Source organism: Equus przewalskii, chromosome 14, assembly GCF_037783145.1.
Source record: "Equus przewalskii isolate Varuska chromosome 14, EquPr2, whole genome shotgun sequence".
In the NCBI taxonomy this organism is placed as follows: Eukaryota; Metazoa; Chordata; class Mammalia; order Perissodactyla; family Equidae; genus Equus; species Equus przewalskii.
Genome location: NC_091844.1, coordinates 31,828,538 through 31,844,221, shown reverse-complemented (window position 1 = coordinate 31,844,221; position 15,684 = coordinate 31,828,538). Strand labels below are relative to the sequence as shown.

Genomic DNA, 15,684 nt, shown 5'->3' with positions numbered 1-15,684 from the left:
TTAACCACTCTGCCACCAGGCAGGCCCCTCTCTTCTTTTTATTCAGTGCAGGAGCCAGTGGATCACTGTACAGAAGACCCAGTGGCACTCCCCTCAGCAGTCCTTGGGACCTGCTCCAGCTACACCTCAAGCCACTCTCCCCACCTGCAGCTGAGACCATGGCAGCTTTCATAACACCAGCCTGCAACTGTCTCTAGGACTGATGGATAAAATACAGGATACCCAGTTAAATTTGAATTTCAGTTAAACAAGTAATTTTTAGTCTATGTATGTTCCATGCAATATTTGGGGTTCTTATTTGCTAAATCTGGCAACTCCAGCTGTCTGCCCCCACATGGTGGACCATTTCTATAGACCATCTCCAGCCTGCCCATGCTCTCTGGCAATGGTAGGTGGCTTCTAGGGACCACTTCTGGCCCTCTGTCACGTGTCTTCAGCAGGCAGTGTTCCTGTGGTAATCAAGCCCTCTTTGGAGAGGTCAGAGTCTCAGGCAGGGCTCTCCTAAACCCTTAGTTCCTTCATTGTCCACTCTCTCCCTAAGTAGTAGATGCTTTATTTTTTTTGCACCTGCCACTTCTGGATCCCTTTGAGTCCTTGTTTTACCCCTTTTGGTAGTGAACCACCTTATTTAACAACTATTCATGTTAAAATTTCCCTTTTCAAATTTTTGTGTTGGTCTGTCTCCTGAGTGGATCCTCACTGATATAAAGTGTTTACTTCCTCAAGAAACTGAAAGATGAGTGTGGAGTGGAAGGGCTTCTGGGAGAGTGGGGTGGCCTCCTGTGAAGTTGCATAAGTAAAGATTACACTTTAGAAGGCACTGCAGGCCATATTAAAGATTTTCGATTACATCCTAAATGCAATTTGAAGCAAACAAAGCCTTTCACGCACGGGAGTGTCATGATCAGATTTACATGTTTAAAAGATTCCTTGGGCTTTTGACTCTGGTAAAAGCATTTGCAGCCTGGTTCTGGATCTTTTCACTTCTCCTTCTGGAAACCACTAGAGAGCAACAAAGAAAATATATGACCACTCACCTCCACAAACAGTATCTTGAGTGAAACTAGGGAGGCACAGAAAACTTACAAATTCCACATTGAGTGGAAGGGTGGTACTGGAGGGGAGGCCAACAGAGTGCAGTTGGGGAAGAACAGAGGGTGAGGAGGGGATGGTGGTGGCAGATCGCAGAAATCACCATCAAATATTCAATTCAATATTCACTCTGAGAACACAGCCAAACCCTGAGTGGAGCCTGCTGTGAGAAGGCCTGAACAACTGTGTGAGCACTGGGGGAGGCAGGGAAGGAAGGTGTGAGAAGTGACTAGGAGGTCCAGAGGTGACATCTTTCAGAAAGCAAGTTAGAGGATCTTCTTCTTTTTTTTTTTGAGGAAGATTAGCCCTGAGCTAACTACTGCCAGTCCTCCTCTTTTTTTTTGCTGAGCAAGCCTGGCCCTGAGCTAACATCCGTGCCCATCTTCCTCTACTTTATATGTGGGACGCCTGCCACAGCATGGCGTGCCAAGTGGTGCCATGTCCACACCCGGGATCCAAACTGGCGAATCTCAGGCCGCCAAGAAGCAGAATATACTTAACCGCTGTGCCACCAGGCCGGCCCCGAGGATCTTCTCAAAAGACAGGGACAAGATCCCTTAATGAACAGAGTAAAGAACCAAGGGAGCTCAGAGCTGGCACAGAATCCCTTCTGAACAAAGTTACATTCCAAGAGAGAGAACTCATGCTATACTTCTAAGTAGAGTATTCACTGTAGCCAGAGAGATGAGAAACCTGGAGAGAGTCCCTCCCCTCCATCCTCCTGCTGGTACTTGGTCTAGCAAAATCCAACTGTTTCAAATATAAACAAACAGAAAGGAATAAGCATGGCATTTGTACAATAACACTCTAAAAATAGGAGTAGCAAAACTTACCTAGAGTTTCCCTGGAGAAAACTCCCAAGAAAAATGTTTCCACAAAGCAACTGAAAATAATAAACCAAGATTCCAACAAGAATTTTTAAAATCTAATGCAGCTGAGAAATACAAGAATTCAGGGAAGAGATGTCCCTGAAGTGAAACTGGTAGAACTTAGGAAACAGAAAAAGACAAAACCATCTCAGAAATGAAGACTAAATTAAAAGGATCACAAGCAAGTCTGGATACCACAGGGAAGTATGATAATGGAGAGAGTTCAGAAATGAGAAAAGTAAAAAAAATAAAAATAAAAGGAATTAAGAACAAATCATAGAAACAGATGATAGGCAGAGAAGATCCCACATACAACTGGAGTTGCCAAAGAAAACCGAAATGGACATAGCACAAATATTTATGAATATAATTCAGGAAAACTTCTCTAATATTATTTTAGTGCATGCACTTCTCAAGAAGGAACTTTTTCTTCCTCATGCAATGCTTCTCCTGACAATTGCCCCTTTTCATTTGCCTGATTTTCTTCCAGCATTTAAGTCTTCTCACATCCTCTACAGCTCTGTAAAATGTCTCCTCACACAATTATCTGCATGGTCCAACCTGTCAGATAATCAGGTCTAGCCCTCCGACCATCAGTCTGCCTGGCTGCCCGGTCACTTCACAGCTCTTATCCTGGGACTTCCCTTTATCTCACTCCTGTTTTGGATCCCGTTTCTAGACACTACATCATATTTTTTTCTTGATTTACTCTCGTTTTGATGGAGTATATCCAGGAGCTGAGAACCAGTGAAAGGAAGAAAATCTTTTGAGAACTTGCATATCTAAAAATGCCTTTATTCTGCTGCCATACATGACAGTACAGTTGGATATACAATTCAAACTTCTGAGGACAGTATTCCATCGACCCCTGGTTTCCAATGTTGCTACTGAGTATTATTCTCAATCCTTTTGCTATCTGGTAAATTTCAGAATATTCTTATGTCTAGTGTCCTAAAATGTCATGGTGGTATGTCTTCGTATGGGTCTTTTATATTTATTGTGCTAATTCACTAACAGCCTTTTTTTCTTATTCTTTTTTACGTAACATGTTTTTTTAAAGATTGGCACCTGAACTAACATCTGTTGCCAATCTTTTTTTTCTCTCTCTCTTTCTTCTTCTCCCCAAAGCCCTCCAGTACATAGCTGTATATTCTAGTTGTAGGTCCTTCTGGTTCTGCTATGTGGGACATTACCTGAGCATGGCTTGATGAGCAGTGCCAGGTCCACGCCCAGGATCTGAACTGGTAAAACTCTGGGGCCCCGAAGTGGAGCACGCGAACCCAACCACTCCACCATGGGGCCAGCCCCACTAGCAACCTTTTGTCAATCTTTTTTTTTTTTAAAGATTGTATTTTTTCCTTTTTCTCCCCAAAGCCCCCCGGTACATAGTTGTATATTCTTAGTTGTGGGTCCTTCTAGTTGTGGTATGTGGGACGCTGCCTCAGCATGGTTTGATGAGCAGTGCCCTGTCCGCGCCCAGGATTCGAACCAATGAAACACTGGGCCGCCTGCAGCGGAGCGCGCGAACTTAACCACTCGGCCACGGGGCCAGCCCCTTTTGTCAATCTTAAGACTCATCATTTCATCAGGGAAATTTTATTTTCTAATAAATTCTATCCTCCCCTATTTTCTCACTTCTCTTCCTGGAATTACTGTTGATTATATATTAAACCTCCAGAATTGATAGGTATTTCTTCCCCTTCACTTTTGATTCTGTTCTAGAACATTTCCTTCTTTTAATATTCTCATTATACTCATATTTTAATTTCTTGTTACGACATTTTAGTCGTATCCTGTTCTAGTTTCTTAAATACAAGTATCTTCTTTTATCTGAGGATATTATAGTTCTTGGAATTTTTCTAATTCTTGAGAGTTGCTTTTTGTTTGGATCTACCTTTCACAAAGTTTTCCTCAATTTCTGCTGGTCTTTGGCCATCTTTATTTAAAAGGGAAGCACTACAAACCTGTCTGGAGGATTGGAGTATGGGGGCAGGGCTTACTGACTGGCACACTCCACTGTAGGGGGATTGGTTGCCAGGTGGCTTTTTGGTGGGGACCCTCAAATGTCAGCATTGGTCTTTCCTCTCAAGACTTTAGTTTTCCACAGAAGGATCCTCCACATCCTGCCTGGTGTCTCTAAGTGTGGCTCTTGGTATCCTAGAACTGAACAAGGATAAGGAGCTAGAGATCTCATTTATCCAGTATGTAAAATTGTGCTTAATCGCTATTTTCTGTACAGCATCTCAACCTAGCCTAGTAACCCTGAGTCATACATCTATTTTTTCCTTTTTTAGTTGAATTACTATCAAAGTAATTTCAGCCTCCAACTTTAGAGACCATAGTGTAAATGCTATTTAATTGAGACATATTCACATATATTTTATTAAAGCTCTTAAAATTTGTTGTTTTTGGAGGTATGTTCTTCAAGTTCTAAACACAGCAGTCAACATGTAGTGACTGGAAAAAATGTAATGATCCCCTACAAAAATGATTTGTTTTTATAAATCATCACTCTTTCATTGAAAGGATTTGCTTTTTATTTCCTATAAACACATTTTATTTTTCCAACTCAACTGTAACCTCAAGGGCACCCTAACTCTCTTTGTATAATCAATCTAGTCCTTATCAACTGCCTTCTCAAATGCAACACAACTCTAACACACAAAAAGGAAGATGAGCAAGCCCAGGGACAAAACACAAGAACAGAACACTAGGATGTGAATCTTATTTTCAACAGGGAGAGCATATCAACAAGGAAAATGAGATCCTGGTTTCAAAATGAGTTAAATCTGCAGAATGCCAATTATTTGTGCTATTAAACAGTAACCAAGTGCAAACCATGGTTTCTCAAATGAGATTTCTCTTTTAAAAATCTAACAAATATCTGGGTGAACATAACAATATGGCTAGGTCAAAAAGAAAAGAAAATCTCTCACACACAATAATAACTGCAAGAAGATCCCACAGGTTATAGAAAACATAAATGAACTTTAATATCGAAACAGTCAGGGCAAAGAATACTGGATTAATGACCCATTAAGTGTGAATCACTTCAGGTTCTTTACAGTACCAGATATTTTTAAAGTAAAATCTGAATGCATATTGAAGAGAATGAAACCGTTTTTAAACTTTAATTTCATACTTGATGCTAATACCAGCATGATTTTTAGACTGAAAAATCTTTATATGATTTGTTTTAACACTAAGAGTGAGATTTAAACCAAAGTTAGCAATGTTCCTGAAATGTGAATTTGTTCAGTAGTAACCTTTTCATCTGGGTAATATACCACTTTCTTCTCAAAAAAGTAGTCAATGTACATTTTAAGATTTGTACAATAAGAAAATATACTGGCTAATAAAAAGTGTTACTGTTATTATTATTTGAGAGTCTAGATGAAAGAAAAACTGCATTTTTGCTTAAATTATTTATGCCCAAATAATTTACCCTGCAGTCCACAGATGTATAGGAAATAAAATCTTTTTGAATAAGAGAAAAATAATGAGGGTCGTAAAATAGAAACATAATCCAGAAGAATCTAAAAATAGCTTCCTGATATTTTCTCTTTTGAGTATTTCATTTAAGCTGCTTTAGGTTGCATGCCCTGATCTGTAGAAGTTAACAAGGAAATAAAATTTCCAAGTATTTAAAAAATTTACTCATTTTCCATAAAGCAACTTTTAATCTATCAACACTTAAAAATACACAGTGACTTAATGAAACATCAGTACAACTGCATAGAATTGAGCTCCAGAGAATTATACACTTATGAGCTGTCTTTCCTGGGCTCTGGTTTACAAGAGTATTGGCTTAGAGACCAGCTTAGAGTCATTTGCTCCTACCTAGAAGGTACAGGCCAGGAAACTTAAAGATTTCACAGGCCTTTTCTGTTTCTAAATAAAATGCTAGGAGCTCTCTGAAGGTCTTAAAAACAACCAACCAGCCGAATATGTATACTGGGGACCATTCCCCTTTGTGAGTCAAGGAAGAACGGAGTTTATGACTTTCACTGAAAACAAAACAAAATCTCCCACAATTCTTCTAAGAGACTCTGAAATGTACTAGAAATTTCAAAACTAGAACAATGCCATCAAAGATTAAACCTCTTAATGCTCGGAGCCACCCCAAAATAATAAAATTGGGAACTCCAGGAAAACAGGTACCAAAAGAATCAAAATAACAATTGCACTGAGGATTCTCCTCTTTGAAGGCTGTTTAAGGAGGTAGGATTTTAAGGGTTTTTTTTGTTTATCTTTTGGCCTCTGAACATTTAAAAAATGCTTTGCCCGGCTGGTCCTTCAGGCTAATTTTGGAGTTCACAACGAACCCCAAGCCTGACATAAGGATATTCTACAGTTTCACAGCTATCATTTGTACATTAAGTTGATTTACTCTTTTTGAGTAAATATAACTAGAAAATGGCAAATTAATATATTCTTTACATACAACTTTGTGTCTTAAAATTCTTGAAAAACAAGAGCAGATGACTTTGTATTCAAAGACTACCAAAGTGTGTATTTGATATTCACATGCAAACAACTTAAAACTTTATAAATCTCCTGTCAACTCTGCATGATGCCTTTAAGAAGAAAATGACATACAAAGTTTGCTAACTGTGCAAAATATTAAATTGCTAAGACATTTTACATAATGAAATAATACATGTAAATGTAGAAGCTGACACATGAAATTAACACAGGTTCAAAAGAACTTATCACATTTCAGAGATTTTCTTTAGTAACAAGTTTTTGTTTTTATATTTCCTGGTACACAGCAAAGTTTATCACAGAAGATAAAAATCCTTTTAAACAAATCCAACAGGGAATTCTTGAGGCACCTTCTCATATAAAACACAAGATGAATGCAATTATCAATCCATCTGAGAAAAGTTTTCAATCTACGTGAACATCATTTTTTTCATTTATTTTACACAACTTTAATAAGGCAAGACAAATTTGTGAAAAAAATGTAGATACAAAAATGATGTAAACTAATAATTTATATTTAAAAACCCCAAAGGGAAAACAGTGAAGATGGGACAGTTCAAACAATGCCTTTTTTAAAAAAAACCTAAAACAGAATTGTGCACAAGCTGAAGATTACAAAGAACTTCTAGACTCTGCACAGTTTTGGTTGTTGGTTTTTTTTTTTTTTACATCTTTATATTACATGTTTTAAATCATATCAGGAATGCAAACTAGAACTGCACACTACCTTAGTGGAAAAAAGTTCAACATTGTGCAATTTTCTGCCTCTTAATTTAAAAAAAGTGGCAGCAATCCCTGCATTTGTATTTGAAACAAGGATCTGAGAAACTTTATCAAAAAAGGTAATGAAGGCAAAAATTGGCAGACATCCAGCATCTTGTTTCTTTTTAAAACAACGTGGATGATAAGTAATTTCATGATTAAAAAATGAATCTTTTAAATAAATACATTGTATCTGACATTTGCACTGACTGATTTGATAAATCTTTAAGTAAACAACGGCTTTACTACACTCCCTGTAGCCTCAAGCCACTGGCTTTAGATTCTGGAGTCCTTTTTCACTGGGTTTCATACCCTGCCACTCGATACCCTGCAGGCTGATTAGGCAACATGCTGCCATTTTGTCCTGGAGGTGGCTGCACTCCGTAATTTGGTCCCATCCATGGTGCAGAAGACTGTGTCTGACTGGTAGAGAATGTCAAAGAAGCAGAGGGCAGGGGAAATTCACTGATTAAAATAAAACGTAATGCGAAGAACAAATAACACATATATATGGGAGATATACTTTTTCTTAAGCTCAAATGTAAGAATAATTGTTATGCCAGGGAAAGCAAAGGCAAAAGTCTTTTCTCTTAAAAATTAGTATCCTCATGAGGTTTAGTTTGGGCAGTTTAATTTTGTTAGTTTAATTATAGCTAAGGAAATACCCTTAACCTGTAAACATTTATCCCCTTTGACTCAGAAAAAAAACTTCTCTCTCATCTCAGAAAGAAAACTGTCCATTTGGGTTGGACACATGTTGAACAACCCACTACCTGAAAGAAACTGGATCATTTGGTATGATAAGGACTAGCATTTATATTACTCAAAGAAGAAATCAAAACAATCATCAGCACATGTAAGCTCATAAATTTTTTTCAACATTACAAATACAAGATTCTTTTTAATAAAAACTGCAAAGTATTTTAATTTCCAGCTTATTTTTAGAAATTTAAGTAAAACTGCATTAATTTAGGGTATATAAAGAAGCTTCCATATAACAATGTATGAACAAACTCTTTTGCGCAGAAAAAAGTGTAATGAATAAAACAACTAGCAGTGAAATAACTGTATCCAAGAATGGCTAGGTGACCATTATCAAGTAAAAAGCTTAACAATGATTAAGCTCTTATTTTCTTACTTAAATATTAGTTAATTCATTACCAAGCATTACCAAAGTTCTTCTAATGCTGGTTATATCTCAGGGCAACATATTTCTAGGCAAATCTTTAAAGAGATATACTTAAAACTATAAATGCTTTAAACAAGACAGCCACATTACCTACGGACTACTTAAAATCTCCTCCCAAGTTCTTGACATTTTCAAAGGGTAATAACAAAGGAAAAGAGCAAATGTGCTTACTTAAATCCCTGTTGGTTCCACGCCTGGCCATACATTCCATATGCAGGTACTTGCCAACCATTAGGCATATACTGGCCAATTTGTTGTGCATTTCCATACCACTGGCCCCACTGGCCATAAGCTTGTGGATATCCAATTTGATTCTGCTATTAAGTAAAATTATAACAGATCATTTACTATTATTTGAAGTTAAATGTACATATACAGTCCTAATATATGACAAATACAGAGCCATAACACACAGGGCCATCATTACAATTAAAATGAAAGATAAACAAGAGTTTAGAAAGTGACTGCTAAAAAAAAAAAAGTGAGGTTATATTGCTGTAAGTCTGTGTGATGCCCTGAATGGCATACTCTTTGTAAGGTAGGCAGGAGGTAATGCCCCAGTAATACATATTAAACTCAGTATAACGTTTAAGTGTTTTGTAAACTATCTACATGACTGTTTCCTTTAGATAGGGAAGATACAGAGATTACTTATCCCTATATTCAGTTTACTTAAGAAACATATATAGAGTCACGACTGTATGTCGACATTCTGGTCAACGATGGACCGCACGTACAATGGTGGTCCCATAATATTAGTACCATATAGTGCAGGTGTTTAGCAGGCTATACTATCTAGGTTTGTGTAAGTACACTCTATTATGTTCCCACAACAATGAAATTGTCTCCATTTCTCAAAATGTATCTCTGTCGTTAAGCATCAAATAACTGTAGCTTAGGATTTTCTTACTCCTATCTTGGTGCTCCATTTACAATTTCCTCATAGACATCTTTGTGGGATCAAGTTTGAACCACTAAAGCTGCCTGGAAAAACAAAAACAGCAAAATCTGGAAGAAAATGCCAAGGCTCTCTATACACTTATAGCTTTATTTTTGTTTCAATTGAGTCAAGCATGCTTGTGAGTTCTCCAAATAGTATGTGAATAAAGCTACCAAGTATTAAGAAAAAATTTAATACCCTGTTAGGTTTGTCGGAGCATTTTAAAATCCACTTTGTGAGCATGAGTCAACTGAGGCAGTCACATTCATCATGTCACCACTGTAATCCATGAACCAGCACTCTGGAACTATAATACATGTAGGAAGAGCCCTTATACTCTCATTTAAGCTAGAAACTTATTAACAAGGATTATCAACAATTTCATTTTAAAATAACCTTATTATTAGCCCAGAAATTACTCTGAAAAGTCTCTCACCTGTTGCACGGGATTTATCATATCAAGAGTTTCTTTGCCCCAATAGCATTTCACAACATGACCTTCAATGGTAGTTCCATTAACAGAGACAATTGCATGTGCTGCACTTTCATGGGAATTGAACCTATTGAAAACAATATTAAGAATCACCCATATAAATTATTTAAAATACTTATGAATAAAACCTATTTTTAAAAATCAAGCTGAGCCTAAGTTAAAACAGGCAGTTCAAATAAAAGAATCAAGAAAATGGCATATTTTCATTGCTATTTGTTTCTCAAAGATCTTGTAGTTTGGCAGAAACTTCTTTTAATAGAACGTGTTTTATTGGCCTTGTGTTGGAAGCAGGGAGCTATTAAAAAACAGTGGCAAATAGGCTAAATACTGGAGAAAATTTCTATTTCTTTATAACCAAGGTACATTGTTAAGAAAACCACTAAGTTAAATGTTCAAAAATGACTTTGGGGGAAAAGTTTTTTTTCAAAAAAACCCACTCATACCGAACAAATGAATATCCTTTATCTGGAAAGACTCGAATTTCCATTATTTGTCCAAATGGCGAAAAAGTCTGACGCATTAGTTGTTCTGTTAGACAGAAAACAAAAACAAACCACACTAAGTTATATTAAAATCTCACAAATATCAAGCTTTTCTCAGGTCAAAAATTCATCTCAAGATGCCACACAAATAAAGCTCCCATACCTGTTAGGCCGGAAGTGACACCTCCACAGTACACAGTACAGTTGCTTGGACTAGACTGATTTACGACCTCATCATATGATAGCTGTTTGGTGTTTGCTGGGGAAGGTAAGTTTTATATTTTTAATTCATTACATAAAATGTTCAGAAAGAGAAAAGCAGCATTAACTACACTACTGCAATGGTAATATTTACCTTGTTATATATATTACATTTGAGAATTAAACCTCCCCCAAGAACGTCTAAAAAATTACTCAGTATTTTCTATTTAACAGGAGACTTGACATTAGAGATATCATCAGTTACTATTTATAATTACAAAAATGAAAACTAAGTACATTTTTGAACAGTAGTCTTGATTTGCTTCTCATCTATTTCTGCAATAAGTCTCCGGGGAACAGCTCTAACATTTAAAATCTAGCGTATTTTCCTCCAAAATTCCACATTTCCTTTTCTTCTCCAATACACCTACACTCATATGTACTCTTTGGAGCTGGAGGCTTTCGGGTTGCCCAGTTAGTTCTGATTTGTCTTCCACCAAGCCACTGGCCACCCATCTGCTGAATGGCGTTTTCGGCATCCTGTTCCGTACAACATTAGAAATGACAAAGAAGCCACTATTAGTTGATGTTAAACAACTGTTAGCAGTAGAGAAAACTCATGGTTGCATTTCACAAATGTTTTTTGAATGAAAATGCTTTATGACATACACAGTATAATAGTTTTCCTAAAATGCAAGAGTGCTTTTAAATTATCTTTCTTTTATTTGGATAGCAGACTTTGGGAATGTTAATCACCTGAAAAAGTCCAGAGCCCAAAAGCCCTTAGGAGGTGGCAATTATAAAGTTCATGCAACAACTCAGACTATTATGGAGGAAATCTCACCTTAGACAATCCAACAAGCTTATTATAGGCAGTATTTGGTTTCTCATTCACCCATCAAGTAAACATTGAACAGCTATCATGTTCTAGGCAGCAGGTTAAGTACTAGGGATATGCTGCTGAATGAAGCAGACGTGGTCTCTGCTGCGATGGAGCTTACATTCTTTTAGGCGGACAAATAAAGTAATTACAAATTGTGGTAAGTGTCATGACAGAAGCAAAAGACTGAGATAAAGAATATGGGCATGGGGATCTATTTTAGACAGCCTGATTAGGGAAGGTCTCTCTGAAATGACATGTTAGCTGAAATCGAGAGGAAGAGGAACAAGCCAAGTCAAAACACTGAGGAAGAGGGGCTGGCCCAGTGGCGTAGTGGTTAAGTTCTCACACTCCGCTTCGGTAGCCTGGGGTTTGACGGTTTGGATCCTGGGCACAGACCTAGCACCACTCCTCAAGCCATGCTGAGGCGGCATCCCACATAGAAGAACTTGAAGAACCTACAACTCGGATATACAACTATGCACTGCGGATTTAGGGAGGAAAAAAAAGAGGAAGATTGGCAATAGATGTTAGCTCAGGGCCAATCTTCCTCACTAAAAAGCATAAAGAAGAAAATCCTTAACTGTTGAGTTAGAAATAGTGCTTATCACCACCAGGGAGAAGCCAAAAACAAACACACACTGAGGAAGAAAGCCCTAGTAGAGGTAAAGGCAGTGCAAAGTATGTGAAGGCAGGAGTTTGATTTGCATCTGAAAGCCTGTGACAGACAACTACTTTCAGTGGAATCTGCCAAGCAAGAGGGAAGGATGCCAGAGGAAAAAAACTGACAGGTTTTAAGTAAGAGCTTGTCATAATCTAATCTATGTTTTAAGGCCATTCTTAGTGCTACAATAGTTTAGAGATGGGTAGTAAAAAGAAAAAGACACTTTGAGACTAATGCAATATCCAGATTTAAAAACATGCTGGTGGCCAGGACTAGGGCAGTAGCAGTAATCTAAAAGAAGATCAACAGAAGGGTGGGGGGGTGCACAGTTAAGTAAAAGGGGAGGAATCAAAGATAACACCTAGGTTCCTGCTTGGGCGGCAGGAAGGGTAGTGCTAGCATTTATTGAAATGAGAAGCCTGGGAGGAAGGAAGGGAACAGGTCTGAGGAAGAAACAAAGAGCTCCATGTAAGACACTTGAAGTCTGAGATGACTGTAAAGCATTTAAATTATGATCATTGTTAGTAAGTGTGGAGCACAGAAAAGTAACCTGAACTGGATATAAAATTCAGACTCATGAAGAAAGACTACAGGGAGAAAAGAAAGCATCCTGGGACAGAGCCTGAAAAACAGCAAAATCTAAATACTGGGTAAAGGAAAAGCCACTAGCTAAGGTGACTAAGAAGGAGTAGCCAGTGATGAAGGAAGAAATGCACAAAAATGTACTGTCATGGAGCCAAGGAATCAGAAATCAAGAGGTGAACTTGAAAAAAGTAGTGTTGGTAGAAAGGGAGAATAAAAGCCAGCCTGGAGCGGCCTGAACAGTAAATGGTGTGCAGCTTTGGTTTGCATGTGTCAAATGTGGGCTCAACCTAGCACAAAAGAACAGGCAAATTCAAGGCTAAAAGCCGTTCCTGAGACACATAAAAAGCAAACGCATATTCTTAAAAAGAAACAAACACTGTTTACCACACAAACCAGTTTGAACTCCATGAAATGTTTAACTACTGTTGTGATTGAACTGTGTCCTTAAATTGATATTAAGTCCTAACTATTCACCCCCCCCAACTGTGAATGTTACCTTATTTGGAAAGAGGGTCTTCGCAGATCTATTAGTTAAGATGAGGTCATACTGGATTAGGGTGGGCCCTAAAACTATGACTGATGTCCTTCTAAGAAGGGGAGAAGCTGACGGATGTGAACACACAGAGGGAAGAAGGCCATGTGAAGATGAAGGCAAAGACTGGAATGATGCAGCCACAAGCCAAGGATGCCAAGGATTGCAGGCAACCACCAAAAGCTAAGAAGAAGGCAGGAAGGATTCTTCCACAGAGCCTTTGGAGGGAGCACAGCCATGATGACACCTTGACTTTGGACTTCTAGCCTCCAGAACTTTGAGAGAATTTTTGTTCCTTTAAGTCATTCAGCTTATGGTACTTTGATACAGCAGCCCTAAGAAACGAATACAACTACTTGCTCACAAAAGAGGGAAAAAATTTTTATAGGGTGTGTTGTGCGTGTGTGTGTGGGGGGGGATAGTGAATGGGAGATGAAGAAGTGGAAGCATATGCAAACAACTCTTCCGAGAAGTTTGATTTTGAATGATACCAAAGAAATGGGGATACAGGTCAAGGGATATGGGGTCAAGTGTGGTTTTAGTTAAGAGATACTAGAACATGTTTTTTGGTTGACGGGAATGATCCAGTGAAGAAGGAAAGACTGATGCCACAGGACAAGAACAAGCACGGCACATATTATACAATTCCATTTACAGAAAATGTTCATAACAGGTACCTCTATATAGACAGAAAGTAGACAACAGTTGCTCAGGGCTGGGGGGAGAGGGTGTAGAAGGAAAAGGATAGTGACTGCTAATGAGTATGTAAGTTTTTTTGGGGGAAGGTGAAAATATTCCCAAATTGTGATGATAGTTGCATAATTTTGTGAATATTCTAAAAACCACTGAACTGTACACTTTAAATTAGTGGGTTTTATGATATGTGAATTATATCTCAATAAAGCTGCTGTAGGAAAAAAGGAATAGGCACAGGATCAAAGTCCTTGAAAAGGCGAGAGAGGTGGGATCTCACTCATAAGTGATTTGGCCTTTTTCAGGAAGGACCTTTCCTCAACTGTCACAGGCGGAAGAAGGGGAAGGTGGATGACTTTTATGTAAGTTTGGTGGTTGAAAGCCGAGAGAATTCCTGTATGATAGCTTCTGTTTTCTCAGTGAAGCATAAGGTTGACAGTGTGGGGTGATGATGGAGAAAACAGTGAGAAATATTTGAGGAGACAGGAGGGGGGCATGAAATAGTTATCAAAGAGCAGGAAATCAAACTTACTAGAGAAACAAAGGTTTGCAAAGATAGTACCATGTACTCATCTAACTGTGTGACCATTAAATTAGAAGCAAGACCAGGTGAGTCAGTTTTTCTCTAGCAACATTCAGTTATTTCAGTAGGCACAAAAGCTTTGTTCAACCAGCACTGGGGCTTGCCTAGCATGCACAACACGGGAAAAGAGGCAAAGGAGTTGGGGGTGGTTGCAATCAAGGCTGTGGCACTTGATAACACCAGAGAGTGCCTGCCAATCATGTATCACAAATTTTATAGAAGCGGAAATGTAAATTCAGAAAGAATATATTAAATCACTTACTCAAAGTTATACCTATCTTATGGTTGTCAGGATTCAAATCCATCTGGCTGACTCCAGAGGCCACATACAGACATCCTTTGCTATATGACTCTATTTCATACTAAATATGCGTTAAATGGCGATTTTTATACAGCGGGGACCTATACTCAACAATCTTAAATGGAAAAAATGAGTTCATGGCCCACCCAAAGCCCCAAACCTATTTCCCCAAATAGCACAAAACACTAAAATCCTATATATCAATCCTCTAATGAACTCACAGTAAATTGTGGCTATCAACCCACTGTATGAAATACTTTTCTACTTTTCCGAAATATTATGTTGTGATAAACAGTAAAGCTTTCAGAATCAACTCTACTTTTATAGTTTTTTTTTTTTTTAATTTTTTTTCCTTTTTCTCCCCAAAGCGCCCTGGTACATAGTTGTATATATTTTCAGTTGTGGGTCCTTCTAGTTGTGGCATGTGGGATGCCGCCTCAGCGTGGCTTGATGAGCGGTGCCATGTCCGCGCCCAGGATTCAAACTGGTGAAACTCTGGGCTGCCGAAGCGGAGCGCTCAAACTTAACCACTCGGCCACGGGGCCAGCCTCTACTTTTAGTCTTTATTTTCTCATCTCACAGAAAAAAAAAAAATAAAAGCTTACAACTGGTAGATGGGACACATACATGAGAGAACTTTTATCTTTTCACCTCTCAATATGTTTTACCATTTCCAACTTTTCTTCTAATTTATGTGTTTTTCCTGACCTCTTAGGCTTGTCCACTTTCTTCACCAGTTTTTCTATTTCCTAGAAGACGTCTTCACTTGCCGAGAGGAATGATAGCTATACTGTTTAACACATTTAAACAATCCGATTGCAAGATACGATGTTACTGTGAGAACAGGTGAGATACAATTGCAATATGTTCTGGTTGTCTTGCCAGAACTTGAAAGCCATGTGAACAGATTTCACAGATTTTTGGGGCAGATTT

The 15,684-nt window shown here is 38.1% G+C and overlaps 1 protein-coding gene across 29 annotated transcripts in view; it reads right to left on the bottom strand.

Annotated features, from left to right (window-relative positions):
• Positions 1–4,929: 4,929 nt before the first annotated feature.
• Positions 4,930–15,684, bottom strand: part of TIA1 (TIA1 cytotoxic granule associated RNA binding protein) — a 30,412-nt gene continuing 19,657 nt past the window's right edge. For 10 of the 29 annotated variants that reach the window (XR_011525992.1, XR_011525994.1, XR_011525993.1 and 7 more), the window contains 6 exons: positions 10,945–11,053; positions 10,476–10,571; positions 10,274–10,358; positions 9,774–9,897; positions 8,569–8,714; positions 4,930–7,631 (listed from right to left, as the gene is read on the bottom strand). Coding sequence is in view for 11 of the 29 variants with exons in the window: in XM_008514839.2 (XP_008513061.1) it covers positions 7,505–7,631; positions 8,569–8,714; positions 9,774–9,897; positions 10,274–10,358; positions 10,476–10,571; positions 10,945–11,053 (687 nt within the window). In the remaining 18 variants the exon portion in view is untranslated. Of the gene's footprint in view, positions 7,632–8,568; positions 8,715–9,535; positions 9,645–9,773; positions 9,898–10,273; positions 10,359–10,475; positions 10,572–10,810; positions 11,054–15,684 lie in introns of all 29 variants that reach the window. The other 19 variants (XR_011525997.1, XR_011526002.1, XM_070572422.1 and 16 more) reach the window with 9 other exon arrangements.